This window comes from Schistocerca serialis, chromosome 4, assembly GCF_023864345.2.
Source record: "Schistocerca serialis cubense isolate TAMUIC-IGC-003099 chromosome 4, iqSchSeri2.2, whole genome shotgun sequence".
NCBI classification, from domain to species: domain Eukaryota; kingdom Metazoa; phylum Arthropoda; class Insecta; order Orthoptera; family Acrididae; genus Schistocerca; species Schistocerca serialis.
The window spans coordinates 757585509-757605523 of record NC_064641.1 but is presented as its reverse complement, the minus strand read 5'-3'; the positions used below and the strand labels follow the sequence as shown (position 1 = coordinate 757605523).

At 37.3% G+C, this 20015-nt stretch overlaps 1 protein-coding gene across 5 annotated transcripts in view; it reads right to left on the bottom strand.

Moving 5' to 3' along the window:
• Window positions 1-20015, bottom strand: part of LOC126473301 (6-phosphofructo-2-kinase/fructose-2,6-bisphosphatase 2) — a 381167-nt gene that overhangs the window by 20436 nt on the left and 340716 nt on the right. For all 5 annotated transcript variants that reach the window (XM_050100274.1, XM_050100271.1, XM_050100276.1 and 2 more), the window contains 5 exons: window positions 15416-15569; window positions 14368-14471; window positions 13644-13862; window positions 7786-8020; window positions 6079-6206 (listed from right to left, as the gene is read on the bottom strand). In XM_050100274.1, coding sequence (XP_049956231.1) covers window positions 6079-6206; window positions 7786-8020; window positions 13644-13862; window positions 14368-14471; window positions 15416-15569 — 840 coding nt within the window. The remainder of the gene's footprint in view (window positions 1-6078; window positions 6207-7785; window positions 8021-13643; window positions 13863-14367; window positions 14472-15415; window positions 15570-20015) is intronic.

Genomic DNA, 20015 nt, shown 5'->3' with positions numbered 1-20015 from the left:
GGCTCTGTATGGTTGCTCCCGGTAGTGGCCCCTGTCTAGGTTTACTAGGTGAAACCTGGTCAATGGTTCCAAAGGTGTAAGAGGAAACTCAGGTTCCCAATGATGACAGAGCGGAAGAACTACCTTCAGAAATCACAATCTCATTTTCTTGTGACCCTCGGGCTACTCCCAAAACAACTTTTTTCAATCATGGAAGTGTCTGATGTAAACTATTTTACCCCTGGTGAATGATCCACGTGTACATCAGTAGACATTCAGATTCTGTGGAGTCTGCAACAATGCTCAAAGACATGTCGGAGCGTCTTGGAACCTCATCTAAATTTCAACATAAACAACCAAAGTACTCAGCAACTTTTAATGTTAACTCATGCTGAAGACCGGAAAACTAAAAGATCTTACGAATATGCAAAAGAATCACAACATACTCATAGCAGCCATTCAAGAAACATGATACATGCAATACAGGTACCTTTGACTCCAAAGGTTTTACAATATACAATGGGAGAGTGGGACATATAGTGATGAAAAATGTACCACATCTTAGAACAGCCTTTATAAAAATCTTGAACTCAGTAGTTGACTGATTCCCCATCACCAAAACTCTCAAGTCTTGCATTCACAAGCACAAACAAAATCTACACAATCATCGATGCCGATGCCCCTATAAATGAAGATATCAAGAAAAACAAAGAAAAAGTAGAAGCCCTGTGGAATCAACTAGATGACATTAGTCAGAAAATTCCAGAAAAAAACATCATCATTTCTCTTGGAGACTTACTTATATAACTTATATATAAGAAAATTACTGGAAATTATCTTGGCCATGAAAGGACAAACAGAAATGGCACCAGGCTAATAGAACTTTGCCAAGTGCATCACCTAATTCTTAAATCTACAGCTTTCAAAAAACTACCACCAAAACAAAAGACATAAACATCCCCAAATTCCCCCCAAATTCCAACCTAGGGGAATTACAACTTGATAATATAGCAATCAAGAAAATTTCTCACAAAGAAATCATGAATGTTACTGGACTCAGGGGTACAAACTTGGATTCAAACCACTACCTCTCTAAAATTAAGTTCAAAGTCATCCCAAACAGAAAATGCAGCCTTGAAACAAACCAAAGATAAAAAAATACAGCACTGAAAAAATATTAAAATCAGAAGAATTCACAAAAGCAACAGAAACAATTCAGACCCAAAGATGCGAGGATATCAAGGAAAACATTACTATGGCCGAATGGATAGCACCGATCATAAAAAGCAAAAAACATGCCTGGTGGTCACTAGAATGTGCTGCTCTCACTGAAACAAGAAAACAGGCATGACAAAATTGGCAGTCACAGAAACAATAAGAAAGCAGATTAAGTTTCATTAGAGTTACAAAAGTGGTAGATAAATGTATAAAAGGATTACGAAGATTGATGGAAGCAAAACTCTTCTCCAAATTTGTGAAGAATTTACTAAAAACAGCACAAGAAGCTTTTACAGAGCGGCCAAACAAAGGTTATCAAGATACAAAGCTCCCACTCTCCAATTTTGAAACATAAATGGGACCATCACTCGCAATAACACGAAAAACGGCAAGATATTAGCAGTCTACTTTGAGAAGCTCCTAAATTGTGAACCCATCCTTGAAAAATCTGAATCCATCCCAAATAACAGTGAGAGGCCGGATACAGAACCATCAATGACTGAAGAACTACAAAAGGTAATTTCAGAACTGAAGAACAACAAAGCGTCCAGAGAAAACCAAATAGTGGCCGAACTATGGAGAAAAAATGCTGACAAAAATGCAGTTACATCCCTTCAATGTGTTGTCGATAAAATCTGGAAAAAAAGAAGAGATCCCTGCAGAATTAAGAACAGCTCTCATCCACCCTATCCACCAGAAAGACTTGAAGACAGACCCAACAAATATAGAGGAATATCACTGCTGGATGTAACATACAAGATTCTTTCTAAAGTCCTTTCGAACATTGGATTTGCTAATCAGGGAATACCATAGAGGATTTAGAAAGGGCAGATCATGCTCGGAACAAACACAAAACCTCAAAAACATTATGACATACCAAAAATCAAGGACAAAGACATATGTCATCTTTTTCATTGATTTCAAAAAAGCATATGATTTGATTGACATAGACTCTCTATTAGCAGCCCTGGAAGAAATGAGTTTGGATAAGAAAACAACTAAAATCATAAAAGTGACACTTACAAATACATTTTCAAAAGTTAAAGTCATAGGTGAACTATCAGATCCCTTTCAAAGAAAAATGGGGATGACACAGGGGGATGGCCTCTCACCATTGCTGTTCAATTATGTGCTTGAGAAAGTAGTCAGAGAACAGAACACAAATATAAAGAGTGGTATAAGATTAGGTTGCAAAAACAAGAACCTTAAAGTAAACTGCATTGCCTTTGCAGATGATCATGACAAACATCAAGAATTAAAGTAAACATCATAAAGTCCAAGAACAAAAGATTGAAATAGTAAAATAATTTAAATATCTAAGACAATGGATTAGTTGGATTTCCGGGGAAAGCAAAGCAATGAAATCCACAAAAAATAAACTTGAACTGCCCTTCCAACTAACAAAAGATACATACAACAGAAAATTCCTTTCATGGGGGTCCAAAATTACACATTACAACACAGTAACTGAGCCAGAATCACTGAATGTAGCAGAAACACTAAACATGAACTTCAAAGGCCAAATGGAGAAACTTGAGATAAAGGAAAGAAAAATTTTAAGAAAAATCATAGGACCGAAATTCCAAGATATAATAAAATAGTATACATAAAAAATGAAACTCTCTACAAGGAAATCGGAAAACTTTCAGATCTTTTTGGTATGAACTCTAACAGATAAAACAAACAAATCTTTGACTTTTTCCATGACCACAAAACAAAAGCCAACTAGTTTAATAAACTCAAAAAGACCTAGTAGAACTAAAGATTTCAGAAAAGTCACTAATCAATTGAACAACTAAATTAATTACTAAAGATGAAAATATAAAGTTCCTAGACAAATCTACACAAAAATCCAAACACATCTCGAAAAAAGAGAGGAAAAGAAGAGCAGAGAGAATGAAGAAATACTGGCCACTGAGACGAAAAACACACAAAAAAAGAAAATAACAACACACAAACAAATGTTGGATCCACCATTCCCCAAAGAGGGTGAAACAAAAGAAGAGAATGGTAATTAGCTTGTAATACCAAACCATCTTATATGTATCATTTTTGTTAGCTTTGACAGTCTGCTAACAACCAACAAACTGGATGATTAATCTCCTTGCTATTTATGATCTCTGACAGATCAATTCCACCGTTAATCTAAATCAGGCTGGTTGGGACTATTTAATAGTGCACTACCCCATTCAATTAATTTTTCCACTGTTCACATGACTACATGTATGCATTACTTTATCACCACCCAAATAAAGAATAAATGGGATAAATAATGTAGTTTCACTGGAGAATATGTATTATTGCTTACAATGTTTGTGCCCTATCAGTTCTGTGTACGAACAATCATCTAAAAAAATGCTGAACACAATGTTTCCTTCTCTGAACATCTTTCATCTAAGTTTTGTTCTTGCACCATTTTCATCTGGCATATGACTTTTTCTCTTCCTTGTCTTTCATTTTGTCATTTAACTTAAATTCATATGTCCCTCCGTACCCAAGGCCACAAATTCACATCTGTGCTTTGTTGCTTGATGCTAAACAGCTAGGTCGAGTCTTGGTGGTGGAAGAAGATAGTTTCACAGCCAATCTGTGGCAGACATGGAAAGGGTGACAAAGTTGTTAATCACCAGACTTTACACCAAAGTCCTTGACCAAATACCAGACCACAATTTCTCATACAATGAGAACATTCTATACTGTTGATGGTGACCCCTCTAACCTATGGGCCCACTAAGCTAGTTGACCCTTTCAGTGCTATAGGAAACAAGCGGGTATGTGGTTGCACAGGATTCCATACTCTCCCTTCCTCTTCCATCACAAACAACACAAACACTACACTCCATGCACTGTCATTATGGTAACTATATTAAACAATCACCTTGAAGGCATAACATATGTCACAAAAGAAAAGTGGCATAAGTTTGCAAAGGGCAATACACACACTCACTTTCAGGCTTATACTGGTAAGGTTTGACATGAGTGTTATGAGAACTAAGTTGGCAGACTAGCAGCTGATTTCTCAGCATCAGAAAGTTCCTAATACAATTACAGCTTCAAATTAATAACAAATCATATTGTCAGGGAAAATATTATCTGGAACAGTTACACATATACACACGGGGAATAAGATATCATTCTATGTGGGTAGCTCATAGTGATCTTTAGTGTGCGCAATTCTAACAATTCATATTTATGACAATGTAGGGAAAGATAGATTGCTACTTACTATAAAGAGACAAGTCAAGTTGCAGGCAGTCACAATTAAAAGACACTTCCGTAAAGCTTTTGGCCACAGCCTTCATCAGCAAGGAAAACATGCACCATTCATACACACAAGCAAGCACCACCTCATACACACAGCTTGGAACGGAATGCAGCTATTATGCCGGATGCAAACAGCAATCTGGAGGGGGTGGCGAAGGGAAAGGGATAGTGGTGAACAGGTGGGTGGAGGGATGAACGCTGTCTGGAGGTGCATGCAGGGACAAGAATGCCAACAGGTGCGGTATCAGAAGATTGTGGGGCAATGAGATGGGGAAAAACGGAGCGGAGGAAATACGGGCAGGCGCATTGGCAGAGGGTGGCAAGCAAAGAGGGTGGAAGACAGGAGTGGGGAGGAAATCGGCCCCACCAGAAAGACTTTGTCTATCCTTTCCCCTTCCCCTCCAGATTGCTGCTTGCATCCCACGTGATAGCTGCATTCTGCTCCAAGTGCTGGAGTTGGCAGTCATACACGTATGAGGTGTGCTTACTTGTGGGTATGAATGGTGTATGTTTACCCTTTGATGATGAAGGTTGTGGCTGAAAGCTTTATGTCTGTGTCTTTTACTTTTGCCTGTCTGCAATTAACATGTCTTCGTTACAGTAGGTAGCACTGTATCTTCATCTACATTACTAACATACCTACCTGGAGTTTCCATTGTTTAATTCATATTTACAATTTGTTCACCCATTTGTGGCAAATAATGTTATCGTCTTCTCAACTAATATACACTTCAGACTATGGTACTGATCAGTCTGTCATCCCAACAATGACTTCATATACACATACAATTCTATATTCACATTTTTTTGGCTTTGGTAACTCACAACCAAACTGCCACCTAACCTAACCTAAATGTTGTGCAGTCCTATGATTCAGTCTGTCACCACAACCAACATTTCGTATTTCATTTATAACTATTTACCCATAACAAGCACAAAAGTAGTGTATACTTCACTAACAAAATCAAAATATGAGGCAAACACAAAAAAAGCAGCAATTCTTATTTCCCGGCATAGGGGCATGAACAATATGATCTGCAATGTGCAGAGGAATGTATGGTTGCTCCTTCATAAATTTTAGCCACAAAAGATATACAATTAATATGAGTAAAGGAAGACTCCCTGATTTAGGTGGCTGAACCCCACAGGATATCCTAGCTAACAATGCCACATGAATTTCAACTTGGAATTTCACATGCTTCTTAATTGCTCATCCTCCTCCCTCCCCCCCCCCCCCCCTCTCTCTCTCTCTCTCTCTCTCTCTCTCTCAAAAAAACTCTTCACCTAAGATATTTTATTTCACCCTTCACTTTACACTCTTACAGTCTGCGATTTCCGTACCAGTTAACTTGTACATTTTTCAGGCAGTACATTGATCATTGCCAATTTATTTTCAAAGTAAGTGGTGATGTATGTTGTTTTTAAACGTGGCAATGAAAAATGGTTATTTCCATAAATTAAATATCAAATGAAGAGATCATATAACATATCATCTAAACTTAATGAGAAAGGTAGATAGTTCTGCCTAAGAACTCTCTGGAGGAGAGATTATTATTAATAGTCAATGACCATAATGCAATGGAAATCACAAATGAAAATAGTAATACTAATGTTTACCTTCGGTTTAGGACGATGTGTGTCAACTGCATCAATAGGAAGCTTTATGTGCTCAACTTTACATCCATATGCCACTGGTGTTAGCTTAATGATTGTATGTAGAGGAACTTGCAGGTACGGTAGCTCATCTGTTGGAATGAGATTACTGATTTAATCATTCACAAAATATGGTTTGCTGGACAAAACGATAACAGAATCCTTTAACACTTTAAGATAAAAAATTACAGTGAACGATGAAAAATTCAAGTTTGTCAAAGAGATGACACCTATTAAACTAAAGATTTCTGCATGCCATTGTTTCCTGACTGAACTTTTGTTTTTATGCTGGCAATATTTGACTTTTGGAGTGAATCTTTCTCTCTGCAGTACAGTATGCACTGGTTTGAAACTTCTTGTCAGATTAAAATTGTATGCCAGGACAGGGTTTAAAGCCAAAACAATGCAATTTTCAGACAGTGCTCTTATCAACAAAGCTATCCTTGCATGACACGATATGCCCACACAGCTTCAATATTATTAATAATCTCTTTCCTACTTTGCACAGTTCACAGAAGATCTTTGCATACATAGTTAGACCCTCTTTACTTTTTAACGTAGTACATTTTGTACCAAGTTTCACTATATGTTGTATCGTTCACTTGAATTGATCTGCGATCTTGAAACAAAATTTTTCATGTCCACTGCATTGGAATTTTGAAATATAATCACCCAGAATAGATGAAGAGATGCCCTGTTACAAATTTAGGGGCTAAAGGCATGTGACGGCAATGACATCTTCACTAGGACAGACAAAGCAACTACCTTTGACTTTACAAGAATGAGACATATTCTAGCTGGCATGTTCATCAGCCAGTTTTGAGCTTTATTCCCAAGTTTGAAGGCTGACATTATTTTTACAGGCGCTCTATTAAATCCTTGTGAAATAGTGTGATCATTTATACAGTTTCTGACTGTGGAATTTCTATCAAATATTTTATTTGTTTATTGAATTCTTCCCTTCAGTGCAGTTTATCAAGCTAGTCTTTTCTTTCTGTATTTTCTTCAGCTATCTTACACTGTTATTGTTTTGTATGGTAAGCATAATCTTTATTTTATTACCTTCTAACATTTTTTGTGTTAGCAATCCCATGTGATGATATTAGATTAGCTACACGCTATGAGATGGCAGAAAATGTTGAAAGTGTGGTAAGAAAACAGGAAGGAAGGACAATACCCACTGCCAATACATCCTAGAGTGTCAAAGGATACCAGCAGCAGTATAGCATTATAACTATTGAGATATTCATGTTAGATAAAATATCTTGAAACAAAATTATTACATGCAAAGCTTTGAAGTGAATCAAATCTACTGTTTTGTTGACTGGTTGCTTTAAGGTTTTGGTCATTTTCAAAAGAACATATCAATATTTCACTTACACCGCTACCTACATCAAACTGAGGCTGCAGATGATAATGCAGCAGCTAGAAACTAAATTAAATACTGTAGTACAGGAACAACATAAGCTGAAACACTTTGATTACATCTACAATAGATAAAGAAAACTGAATTATTCAACATTTGATAAGACCAAGAACACACTTAAAAAGGAAGTATGTGTTGTCAGTTACTCAAAGGTGTCAGTTTCTTAAAGTGAATTTGAGCAAAATTAACATAATTGTTACATGAATATGCTGAAAAGCGAATTTTCTTCTATGCTGAGAACATACCTGCTGACTTGTCAAGGAAATAAGCAAGCAAACAGCGTAACACAGCTTGATGACTGACAACCAAGACATTGCCCTGACGTTCCAATTCCATGATGACCGGTTCCAGCCGTGCCACCAGATCTTCATAAGATTCTCCCCTTGGGTAGCGATAACTAAATTTATTTTGGTCACGGGCAGCAAAGTCTTCAGGGTATTTCTCAGCTATTTCTTCATATGTCATCTCTTCACAAATTCCCTGCGGAACAGGTGACATAAGTTTATCATTTTCCTTTACAATTGTTCAAAAATTTTTTTGTCTAATACCTGTATGAAAAATGATCACTACACTGGAACTGCAATGAAATATAAAAGATTTTTTTCGTTAGTCAACAAGCTGGAGAGAAAACTGACTTGACCACTTGTATCATCTGTCACTATAATTCCACTACACAATTAAAAAGACTTGAATAAGCTTCTGAAGTTTATTACTCCACTTAAGCTACACATGCCCACCTTTTAGCTTCTTCCAAAGATGTACAAAGCTAAGCATTCTGTTAATTTTCATGCAGACTTATCTCCTTATCTATGGTTTAGAATGGAGTTATGTAAGAAGTTGTGAATCTACCAATTCAAAAAAAAATAACAGATAAATAAATAAATAATAAAAACCTAGCTCAAGAACCACTTATTTTGAAAGATATCTAAATATTTAGATTCATGGACTGAAAAGTAACAGCGTGGACTGGTGTGTACTGGGGGCCTCATTGTAAAGCTGTGTGACTAGTAGTAATGTACTATAGTACATAAAACTCATTTTTTAAAAGAATAGCATTGTAATCAAGTAATACTAAGCTACCAACAGCAGAAAAATGGCAGCTACTGGCACTGGACAAAAATATGAAAACACGTCAAGAAATGCATGCCTGAACACAAATACAAATGCTAACCAAACCTGCAGGTTGCTATGTTGTATTACACCAAAAACGGAACCTATACAGTATCTTCAATACATTGCAAGTGTCTGTTGTGGACGGAACAGTGTTCTGTGTGCATTGTGTTTGCACTAAGGGAATTTAAACATAGGCAAATTGTTGGACCTTGTATGATGGGAGCTTCAGTAGCCAAGGTAGACCAAGCAGTTGATGTTTTAAGAGGCACTGTATCAAAGATTTACACTGCATATAGGGAAAGCTGAAAAACATCATCTGCCAAGTCACAATGTGGACAAAAGTGTTGTTGACTGATTGAGATGGATGGTCATGGAAGATGATTGCGGCAAAAAATAAGAGGACAACAGCTGCAAAAGTCACTTCACAACTGAATGTCATACTTGCGAACCCTGCCAGCATCAAAACAATAGAAAGTGAACTATGTAAGTGGAGAATTGCAGAGTGAGCTGAAATTCCAAAACCTCTCATCAGTGATGCAAATGCCCATAATTGGAAAATGTTATGCCAATGCCATAAAACCTGGAATATTGAGCAATAGTACAATGCCATTTGGTAGGATAAGTCTTGTTTCATGTTGTCTCCAACTTCTGACCAAGTTTGCACCCTAAGAGTGGAAGATGATCTTGGTTAGGTGATGATTTGGGTAGCCATACTGTGGTATTCCATGGGCCCTATGGTTACACTGCAAGGTCTCATTACTGAGCAGTTCCATCCCGGGGTACAATGTTTGTTCCCCAATCGTGATGCTGTGTTTGAAGACAACAGAACCCTTCTGCACAGAGCTGGCATTGTTCAGGTCAAGTTTTGCGAGCATGAGGATGAATTGTTACATCTCCTTGGCCTACACAGTCACATACCTCAATATTATTGAGCCTTCATGGTGTACTTAGGAAAGGAGGATGCATGTTCGCTATCCACATCCATCGTTGTTACCTGAAGTTGCCTATATTTTGCAGGAAGAATGGTATAGGATTGCCTTGGAAACCATATAGAAACTGTTTTTATCCACTCTGAGATGACTGGAAGCTGTTTTGAATGTCAACAGTTTTCCTACACCGTATTAGCCATGGTAATGTGTTGTGTTTGTGGTGTTTCCATATTTCTGCACAACCCCTGTAAATGGTATGACTGAAGAGGCAGCAGCTATTTTGAAAGTGGCATCTTTCTTCCTAATTTACAGGATTAAATTTATCTGTCATGAGCATGAATAGCATTACAATGCTACTGTTAACACAGCATAGAGATGAAATTTATATCATTGCCTTGTCTTCTGTTAGGGTGTACCTTCACTCATTCAACACACCTCATTGTTCTCCTTCTTGATGGGATCTGCTTTAGTTGATCAGTATTTGCAACCAGTTCTCCAAAGCTTCATTCAAATACCAAAGACTATAAGATATTCCATAATCTATGCCTCTCCCACTTTTACTTTTTGCCTACTTTTTGCCTACTTGCCACCCAATATAACAGACTTCTCTCTACATCAATATTTCCCAGTGTACGAATAAGAAAGGATAGAGTGCTACTAACCACACAGAGGAGGCATTGAGTCACATACAGGCACAATGAAAAAGAATGCTTGAAAAGTTCAGCTTTTGGACTACATCTTTCAGCAAACGTAGAAAGAAAACACATAGGGCAACTGCTGTATCCAGGCACTTAGCACCTTGGTGACCGGATACGACAGTGTCTGCAGAGTGAAAATCTCATTCTGCAAACATCCCCCAGGCTGTGGCTAAGCCATGTCTCCACAATATCCTTTCTTTCAGGAGTGCTAGTTCTGCAAGATTCGCAGAAGAGCTTCTGTAAAGTTTGGAAGGTAGGAGACGAGGTACTGGCAGAAGTAACGCTGTAAGGATGGGGCGTGAGTTGTGCTTGGGTAGCTCAGTTGGTAGAGCACTTGCCCGTGAAAGGCAAAGGTCCCAAGTTTGAGTCTCGGTCTGGCACACAGTTTTAATCTGCCAGGAAGTTTCATGACAGTGTCTGTGTTCGTGTGTGTATTTCTCTACTTCTGATGAAGGGTGTAATCTGAAAGCTGAACATTTCTACCATGATTTTTCATTGTGCCTGTATACGATTCGATGCCTCCTCTATGTGGTGTGTAGCAGCCTATCATTTCCATACTGCAGTTATTTCATCCAGGACTTTCCATTGTTTGATTTCCCAAAGTACATGGTTAATCTCTAGCTGTACATCTCTTGACCTTTAACCACATGAAAGGAATTCTGTGACATCCTTACTTCTCACCTTCATAAATTTCAAACCTGTCAGAACTCTTTTGTTTTGGTTTTGAGGGGTAGATATATCGAATAAATGGATATAGTGTAGGTCATAGGAGCCACTTGAACGTCCTCTTTTGCCAACTTTTTCATGGATCAGTTGGAGAAGACAGTCTTAGAAACACTCTGCATTTCCTCTGGTTGCAAGAACCTGACAATATTTTTACCATGTAAACTCTTAATTTGCTTTCACAGAGGATTAATCTGTACATTTAATCTTCTAAATGACATCCCATCTTCTTTGATATTGACATCAATCTAACCAACTGCTGTACACATATTGAAATAAACTAACTTTTATGCCAGGCTTATAACTTTCTACAGTCATATCCTAAATTGAAATACATGCCACCCACTACACCTCTCCTCCAACTTTGTGTTGGGTTGTTTTGGGAGAGGAGACCAAACTGCGAGGTCATCGGTCTCATTAGATTAGGGAAGGATGGTTAAGGAAGTCAGCCGTGCCCTTTTCAAAGGAACCATCCTGGCATTTGCCTGAAGAGATTTAGGGAAATCACGGAAAACCTAAATCAGGATGGCCGGACGCGGGATTGAACCGTCGTCCTCCTGAATGCGAGTCCAGTATGCTAACCCCTGCGCCACCTCGCTCGATCAACTTTGTGTTAGCCAACCCAATTTTAATCAATTCATATACTCTTCCTGAATCTATTCCTTGTCTCATTTTTCTAATTCTCGTGAAAAAAAAAAACATTGAGAGAGTTAAGAGTTGTGCATCTAGAAAGGAATAAGATTAGAGTTTCATGTGGCATCAGAAATGAGATTCCTAAAGGCAGAGAACATATTGGACTGGGGAATAACAGGGAAGGAAATTGGCTATTCTTTTTCAAAGGAATTAACCTGCATTTGCCTTAAGCAATTTAGGGAGATAATACAAAACCTAAATGTGGATAAACAGGGATTTGAAATGCTGTTCTCCCAAATATGAGTCCAGAGTCTTACCACAGCATCACCATGCTCAGTGTGCACGCAACCGGAATTTAGATTTTTATTCCAGCATAATCACCACTAAAATCTCAATGAAAATGATCCGAAATAGAACCTACTTTTAACACTCAGTAGCCTAAGGTACTATATATCTTGTGAAATAAGGTGCATTATCGTGGCACCCATTTCCTTGCTTAAGCCACCCAATTGCAGTACCTTACTTCATAAGCTCCTGACATTATCTATCCAATCCTTTCCATTCAGTCCCCCCCCCCCTTCCCCCTCCCCCCAAAAAAATCATACTTTGTCTATTTTTCGTCCACTGTTTATTTATACCTTTACTTTTTTAAGCTTTTATTTATTTTTGTTTTTATAGGTCATTTTTCATCTTTTTCTTCCATTAAGAGACACTTGTTGCCTACTCTTTCCATCATTGATAATTTCATCTGTTCTTTTTCTTTAAAAAAAGTCCTGTTTATTGCTATTATGTCTCTATTCATTTTCTCTTTCAACTTGTTCTAGTGCTGCTTCTTTGACCCACAGCTCTGAACTACTTTGTAATAAATCCCTAACTGAATTTTCTCCAACTCTTTCCAATCTTTTGCAAGATGAAGTCTATTACTTTGTGTGACTCCTACTCCTTGGTAAACACAAACTTTTCATACAGAGGTACAAGTTACAACTGACATTGGTGGCTAACCACAAATTTTAATATGCATAATGAGTAGGATGTAAAAAATGTGCAGCAGGTACCCAGATTATTCTACAAAAAATTACTTAAGAACCTTTTCCCGTCCCTCTCTCTCCATTCCTCTACATAATTACGGTAATCTATTCCGCTGTACAGTCATCAGTAGGAACTTCTACAAGACTACAGAATCAGTAAGTTGTTCACGTAAGTTTAAAAGAACTGCACTTATGTGATTGTTCCAGATTATATCCCCACAAACTATTACACCTAGGTATCTGTAAAGGCTGACTGATTCCAACTGTGGCTCACTGATATTGTAATCGTAGGATGCTTCTTTTTTGCATTCTGTGAAGACCAGAGTTTTAAATTTCTGAACTTCAAAAGCAAGTTTCCAATCTCTGCACCACTTTGAAATCTTGTGATGGTCTGGCTGAATATTTGTGCAGATTTTTTCAGACATTTCTTCCTTGTAGATATCTGCATCATCTGCAAAAAGTCTTGTCTGCCAGGTTTTTAATATACAACATGAACAGTAATAGTCCCAACACATTTCCTGGCGTCACACCTGAGATTACTTCTACATTTGTTGATGACACTCCATCCGAAATAATGTGCTGCATTGCATGATCCCTACCAAGAAATCCTCAATCCAGTCTGAATTCAGAGTTTTTATTCATTACAGTATTCTCATACACTTGCAGAACCAAGTGGATAACCAAGAATTCTCTGAGGTACAGTGCTTTTTGAGGCACTTATAAAATGCACTTCTTGTGGCATGACATGTTTCAAAACTGACCAACTCATTTATGTACAAAATGGCAATTATTTGAGAGTCTTGTCCCCTCCCCAGTAAATTTCTGCAGGTGCCCATATTCCCGAGTCAAATTCTTCTTCGGAGTTAAAAAATGCTGCATCCATGTGATTGCCTTCTTGCCTTGATCCATGGGTTCATTCAGTTCAAACAAAGGTGAAAACATACAACTCTAGAAAAAACAAAATACATGAAATACTTACAGCGTCTATTTCATTAAGAGCTTTCCACCTTTCCTGTGGAGCAGGTATATTGGCAACAGTCTGTATGGTTCTCTTAAGCCAAGAAGTCCAAACGCGAAGGCCAGGTATATCTTGCTGCTGAATGTATGCAGACAGTGCAGCTCCATACTGGTGCCCCCTATAGGAAAGCTCAGAGTCTCCACCAATTCGTCCTTCTAAATTCTGCTCACTCTCACCATGCTGAAATATTACAAAATAACAAATATTTATCATCTAATGAGTGTACACACTTTTCTCACAGTTTTCAAGTAGCAATGTTTCTTTCTAAAGCACTGTAACAGAAATTCCAACTAATGTTAGTATTTAACTTTTATTACAACATATAAGAAAATTCATTCTATTGCACTTACTTCATCACTCCTATAAGTGTATAATAAAAGTAATTTTTGTAATGAAAGCAAACTAAGAAAATAATTTAATTCAATAGAAAAGTGTGGATGTACAGAGGTGAAAATCAGACTGAAGTTGAGATACAATTCCCCTGATTAAATCTGTAATTCACAGTGGCAATGATAACAGATGCACTAACTGCAATGAGCCAAATTCTAAAGACCAAGAAAACAATGTTTTGATTTTTCAGCCACAATGAGGAAATAAATGTTACATGGTGAATGACATTTAGTTCAAATTATAGTTTCATTCATAAAAATGGGTGTTACTAGATTTGTAGCATCAAAAAACTTACCCTTGTGAGATAAATAGTACGAGGTGTTATATGTATGTTCATTAGGTAGTAAACAATTCGACTCTGTATATGTCCCTCATGTTTATGTACTACCACCTTTTCACCTGTAACACAAAATTGAAATTCATGATTTTCAAACACAGTTTCACTTAAAATGGTCACAAAAAATAATTTAAAGACTGTGTTTTGCATATTGGTACTAAAATATTTGTAAAGCCATAAACACTAACCAAAACATTAAGCTTTCAATTATTTTCTTTTTTAAATGAAACATCTGATAACTTTCTGAATGAATGCTTAAGATAAAATGTACAAAGTTGTTACAACTATAACACACTATTGTCTTGCTTCTATTTGGTTTCAACCCCTTTCCTTACTGTAATACAAAATTTGCACCATTAACACTCTTGCACAATCCACAGCAGCAAGGTTAGTGCACAGAGCACCTTTCTCAGCTGACATGCAAAAAATGCACAGCTGTCTGTATTGGTTCAGCCTGCAAAAAGAACTGCCTAAAGGGATGTATAGGCACATGGAAACATTCCTTACCAGCAGTGCAAAGCACTATAGTCCACATTTCTGTGCATTCACAGAGCTTACTGTATAACTGATATGAAGTACCTAGGCACTTGCAACATTACTTCTCATTTAGTCTCTCCTTAACAATGTCTCTTTTCTAATAATCTACAAATGACCATTTTCCATAGAAAAAGTTTCTTGATACATACTGTGAACAATATTTCACAATTCCTTCTCATTCCTTTCCAACTGTTAAATTCTATCTAAATGTTTTAATTTTCTGTTCTACATCTCAAACATTCTATCCAATCACAGTTCTTGTAGATAACTTTGTTTCCATGATCTCACTTAACCATCCCCATGATTTCATCTTCATACCTCTATCTCTTACAGTCCCCCTCCTGCTTCTTTTGCACCTATAGTTCTTCATATCTTGATCTCATCCCATGCCTTTGACTTTTGGCTTTCATCCTATCCATCGTTGTTCAAAATAAAAAAAACACACACACAAAACATGAAAGAGTTTTACCTGTATTGTATATTTTCATGAAACTAAGGTTGGATTCATATTTCTCATCCAAGGGCTGATATCTTTCCTGGTAATGTTCTATACGTTTCAGAAAATCTTTCAATGCCATTTCCTTATTCATGTTCTGATAGTCTGGGCTGCTTACTTTCACTTCCTGTGTTGAAGAAGAAATGGTTTGAATATTATTATTACATAAAAACCTTTTTAAGAAAATATTACATACTAAATATTGAGCAAGCAGTAAAGGAAACAAAAGAAAAATTCGGAGTAGGTATTAAAGTCCATGGAGAAGAAATAAAAATGTTGAGGTTCACCAATGACATTGTAATTCTGTCAGAGACAGCAAAGGACTTGAAAGAGCAGTTGAATGGAATGGACAGTGTCTTGAAAGAAGGATATAAGATGAACATCAACAAAAGCAAAACGAGGATAATGGAATGTAGTCTAATTAATTTGGGTGATGCTGAGGGAATTAGATTAGGAAATGAGGCGCTTAAAATAGTAAACGAGTTTTGCTATTTGGGGAGCAAAATAACTGATGATGGTCGAAGTAGAGAGGATATAAAATGTAGACTGGCAATGGCAAGGAAAGCGTTTCTGAAGAAGAGAAATTTGTTAACATCGCGTATAGATTTAAGTGTGAGGAAGTCGTTTCTGAAAGTATTTGTATGGAGTGTAGCCATGTATGGAAGTGAAACATGGGCGATAAATAGTTTGGACAAGAAGAGAATAGAAGCTTTCGAAATGTGGTGCAACAGAAGAATGCTGAAGATTAGATGGGTAGATCACATAACTAATGAGGAGGTATTGAATAGAATTGGAGAGAAGAGGAGTTTGTGGCACAACTTGACTATAAGAAGGGACTGGTTGGTAGGACATGTTCTGAGGCATCACGGGATCACAAATTTAGCACTGGAGGGCAGCGTGGAGGGTAAAAATCGTAGAGAGAGACCAAGAGATGAATACACTAAGCAGATTCAGAAGGACGTAGGTTGCAGTAAGTACTGGGAGATGATGAAGCTTGCACAGTAGACTTGGCTACTGTTTCTATGTTTCGATACAGTGTATCGATACATGGAACTGTTTCAGTGTTACGGAACGGCTACGGTTCACTGTTTCAAAACAGTGGTGTTTCATTCCGCCCCTGTCTCGGATAACTGGACCAGATTCGATCTCGAGCCAGACACAGAAACTGTATCGTTGTTTCAAAATAAGGCTGTTTCAGTCCACCTGAGCTTGGAACAGACTAATTGTATTGAAACAGTGATGTTTCATTCCGTGTCGGACGAGATTCGGGCTCGGCACAGGTACTGAAACACATTTTATATACCACTTCATGAAACATTTTCAAGAGCGTAGAAATCTTTTTGTGATGCAATAGCATGAAGCTTAAGATATCCGAAAATAAAGCTTTGTTTCTAGCTGACTGTCATATTCCGAAATGGCGTAACATCTGCTTTATGAACACTAACCAAACAATAAACCAATGCATACTATTCACATTCAAAATCATAAATATGTGAAAAACATTCAGTTAAATTACACTTTTTGATAACATACGCTTCTCTGTTCATTTACAGTAATCATATTAAGAAACGCAAGTAAGCCTACAACATTTTGAATAAAAAAAGGCATAGCGTGACAGTTATTAGACATCAGTACACATAAATTTGATGTAGGTATAATTGCAAGAAATCTGTTTGACATATCATTGATAGTGTAATGGTGAACGGGAACGGCTAGGAAGCATGGTGAATTTATAGTAACGGTTCGAAACACCTTGAAAGACAATTTTTTTTCTGCTATATCTTGTTATTTATTCGAATTATTTGGCGTTATTTGTGAGTCTTTAGTCACTGTGCCTATTATTCCCTTTGTGTGCATGGATATTAGCAGGCTGGGTATATTACCCATACTAACGGAATGTGGGAATCCCGGTAGCATATCCGTTGTTTCTGCAGTTTGCTCCCACCTCCAGTTCCATTCGTGGTGGCTCTTCTGTCTTCAGCTATGGCTGTCCTCAGCCAATTGAAAAGTATGAAAGTCACACGACACGAAAGCAGCGCATTTGCTGCAGGAAATACGAAACTGCCAAGTGATAATTTCATACTTTCTGTGATATGATTAGCGCTCTGGCACCTCATTTGTGTTTCTGTGGACATACTTATACAGTAGACAATCAAGATGATACAATGTGTAGGTTTATTAGATTACAAAACACAAACTGTTTCACTGCTTCGAAACAGCGTATCAAAACATTACATTGCACTGTTTCATTTGTTTCGAAACAGTTACGTGTTTCAGTTTGCCCATCTCTATTGCACAGGATAGAGTAGCATGGAGAGCTGCATCAAACCAGTCTCAGGACTGAAGACCACAACAACAACAACAACAAATCCAACGTAAATTGAGAAAGGCCTTTTGCTTAATGAACTGTGTATAATGTGGCAGAACCCTATACGGACTTTCATGTATTAAATTGTGTTATTTTTTGCAACACAGGTGGATACTTTTTCTACGCTGTTGATGGTTTTGCAAATAGTGATATAAGTGATATAGCAATTTAATTATAAACAAATTGCTGCTATCATTATTATCTACTAATTTAAGAATGAAGAAAACAGCTTCCATCCTTATTATTCTCAAGAGAGTGTGTAGAACAGCTTCACACAGGTAGTGCAACTTAATTTAGCCTTGCATTATTACAAAGTTATGCAACTCTGTACTATGCAAGACAGCATGTGTTTCAAAATGCATAACATGTATACACATAATTGTGGCTGGTGTCTTATGCAGCTTGGCAGCTGCCTTGTGGATTACTGAACAAATAAATATGATGCAATTAATTATGATAAAAGCTTTATGAACATTCACAAAATATGTGAAGTCATTTTCATTGTCTAATGAATCCATGTACTCAATAAATAAGCTGACTGACAAATATGAATACCCCACATTGTAGTCATACAAAGATACTTGGCAGAAGTGGTTCATTGATCCCTTTCCTTCAAGTGTTGGATTGTGAGGCAGATTTTTATTCCATGCAATTAAAATAGTTAAGGCCCATGGATTAAAGTGTTGTGTTACAGATGCATACAGAAATGGAAGGAAAACAGACTGTGAAACATATTCACACAATTGACTGATCACAATCAACAGTGTCTTGCACTCTCAGTTCTGAAAATGCTGCAGACACCTGTGGAATTCAACTAGGGCATTGATGTATAATTTGATGTTAAGGACTGTAAACATGTCAGCTGCCTTTGATGGCTGAACATAGACAGTTGATCATTATTCCACAGACAGAATACAAAACAGTTAACTCTGGACCAATTACATTAATACGCTTCTGTAATTTCATCCATGAAGTCATGATCTTCACCACATAACAAAGGCCTAGAAATATAAACAACCTTACCAGAAAAAGTGTGGAAGCTTAAAAGCTAGCATGACTTTATGATTTGTTACACAGGTAGATGCACTACCCATTATTCACTTGTAAGTAACAGGTTGTCTTTTCTATTTCTTATTACCAATCTTTCTACTTCCACAAACACTGTATATCCACAATCTATTTGCTCAATTCTTTTGTAGCTGTTATACATTCTACATGGTGAACCCAAACACCACTGATAAAACATTGGAGGCTATTCAGAGATATTTTCTGAGTAATTTGTGGCAGAAGGGACCCGTGGTTACCAGCGAGTCTTTATGGAGTAAAGATGTAATTGTGATTTATTCAGTTTGCTACTGCAGTTTTCTTTGTTTCTGTGAAAATACCAACATAACAGTGATACCTTCAGAACAGCAAAAAAAAGCCTGTAATATTCAGTCATCAAAACGTAGAGACAGGCTTGATGGTCTTGTGGTAAAGCATGTACCTGAAAACCGAGAGGTTGTGGAATCGAATCCCAGTTGGACAATGGAAATTTTCTGTCTGCCTTTAATCTAACATTCGCCTCTCATTGATGTTAGGAGTCACCCGTGATTTGGATTCCATGTTAAACTGTAGGTCCCCTTTTCCTTGTCGGATAACTAGGATACGTCAGGGACATGGAAGTCATGAGATTGGCATCCAATTGAAATACTTGCATACAGCCATTGAGCCCCACACAGTTAAAGTGCTACTGTAAATGATTCATTCTTTCAGAGCTCTATATTTTCCAAAGTATTACATATGTAAGTACAATGGAAGCATGAACAGAACCGTAAACTCTACAAGTTTGCATTTTGTACTCCACAAATGTTCTATGAGTGCCCCTCTAGTCACACGTAGTCATGTCCATTCCATACATTATGTAGCAACATCCTCTCCATGGTCTTTACAGTAACATTGATTTTTTGTCTACTGTTCCAGTGTTCTGACATTGGCATATGTGAATAAAGTCCTTAATGTGGCCCAAAAGAAAAAAATTCTTGGAATCACTAGTCAGTTGTGGAAACAACCAAAATTGCAACATATCAAAGCAATGCATACTTGGCACAGTCTTCCCATAGAAGGGATATGGCCCATACAGCTTCGTCTGTGACAGTGCACAGAAAACATTGACCTTTGGTGAATCTCATTCATTCACCATGATTTCATAAGGATTTTCAGTGA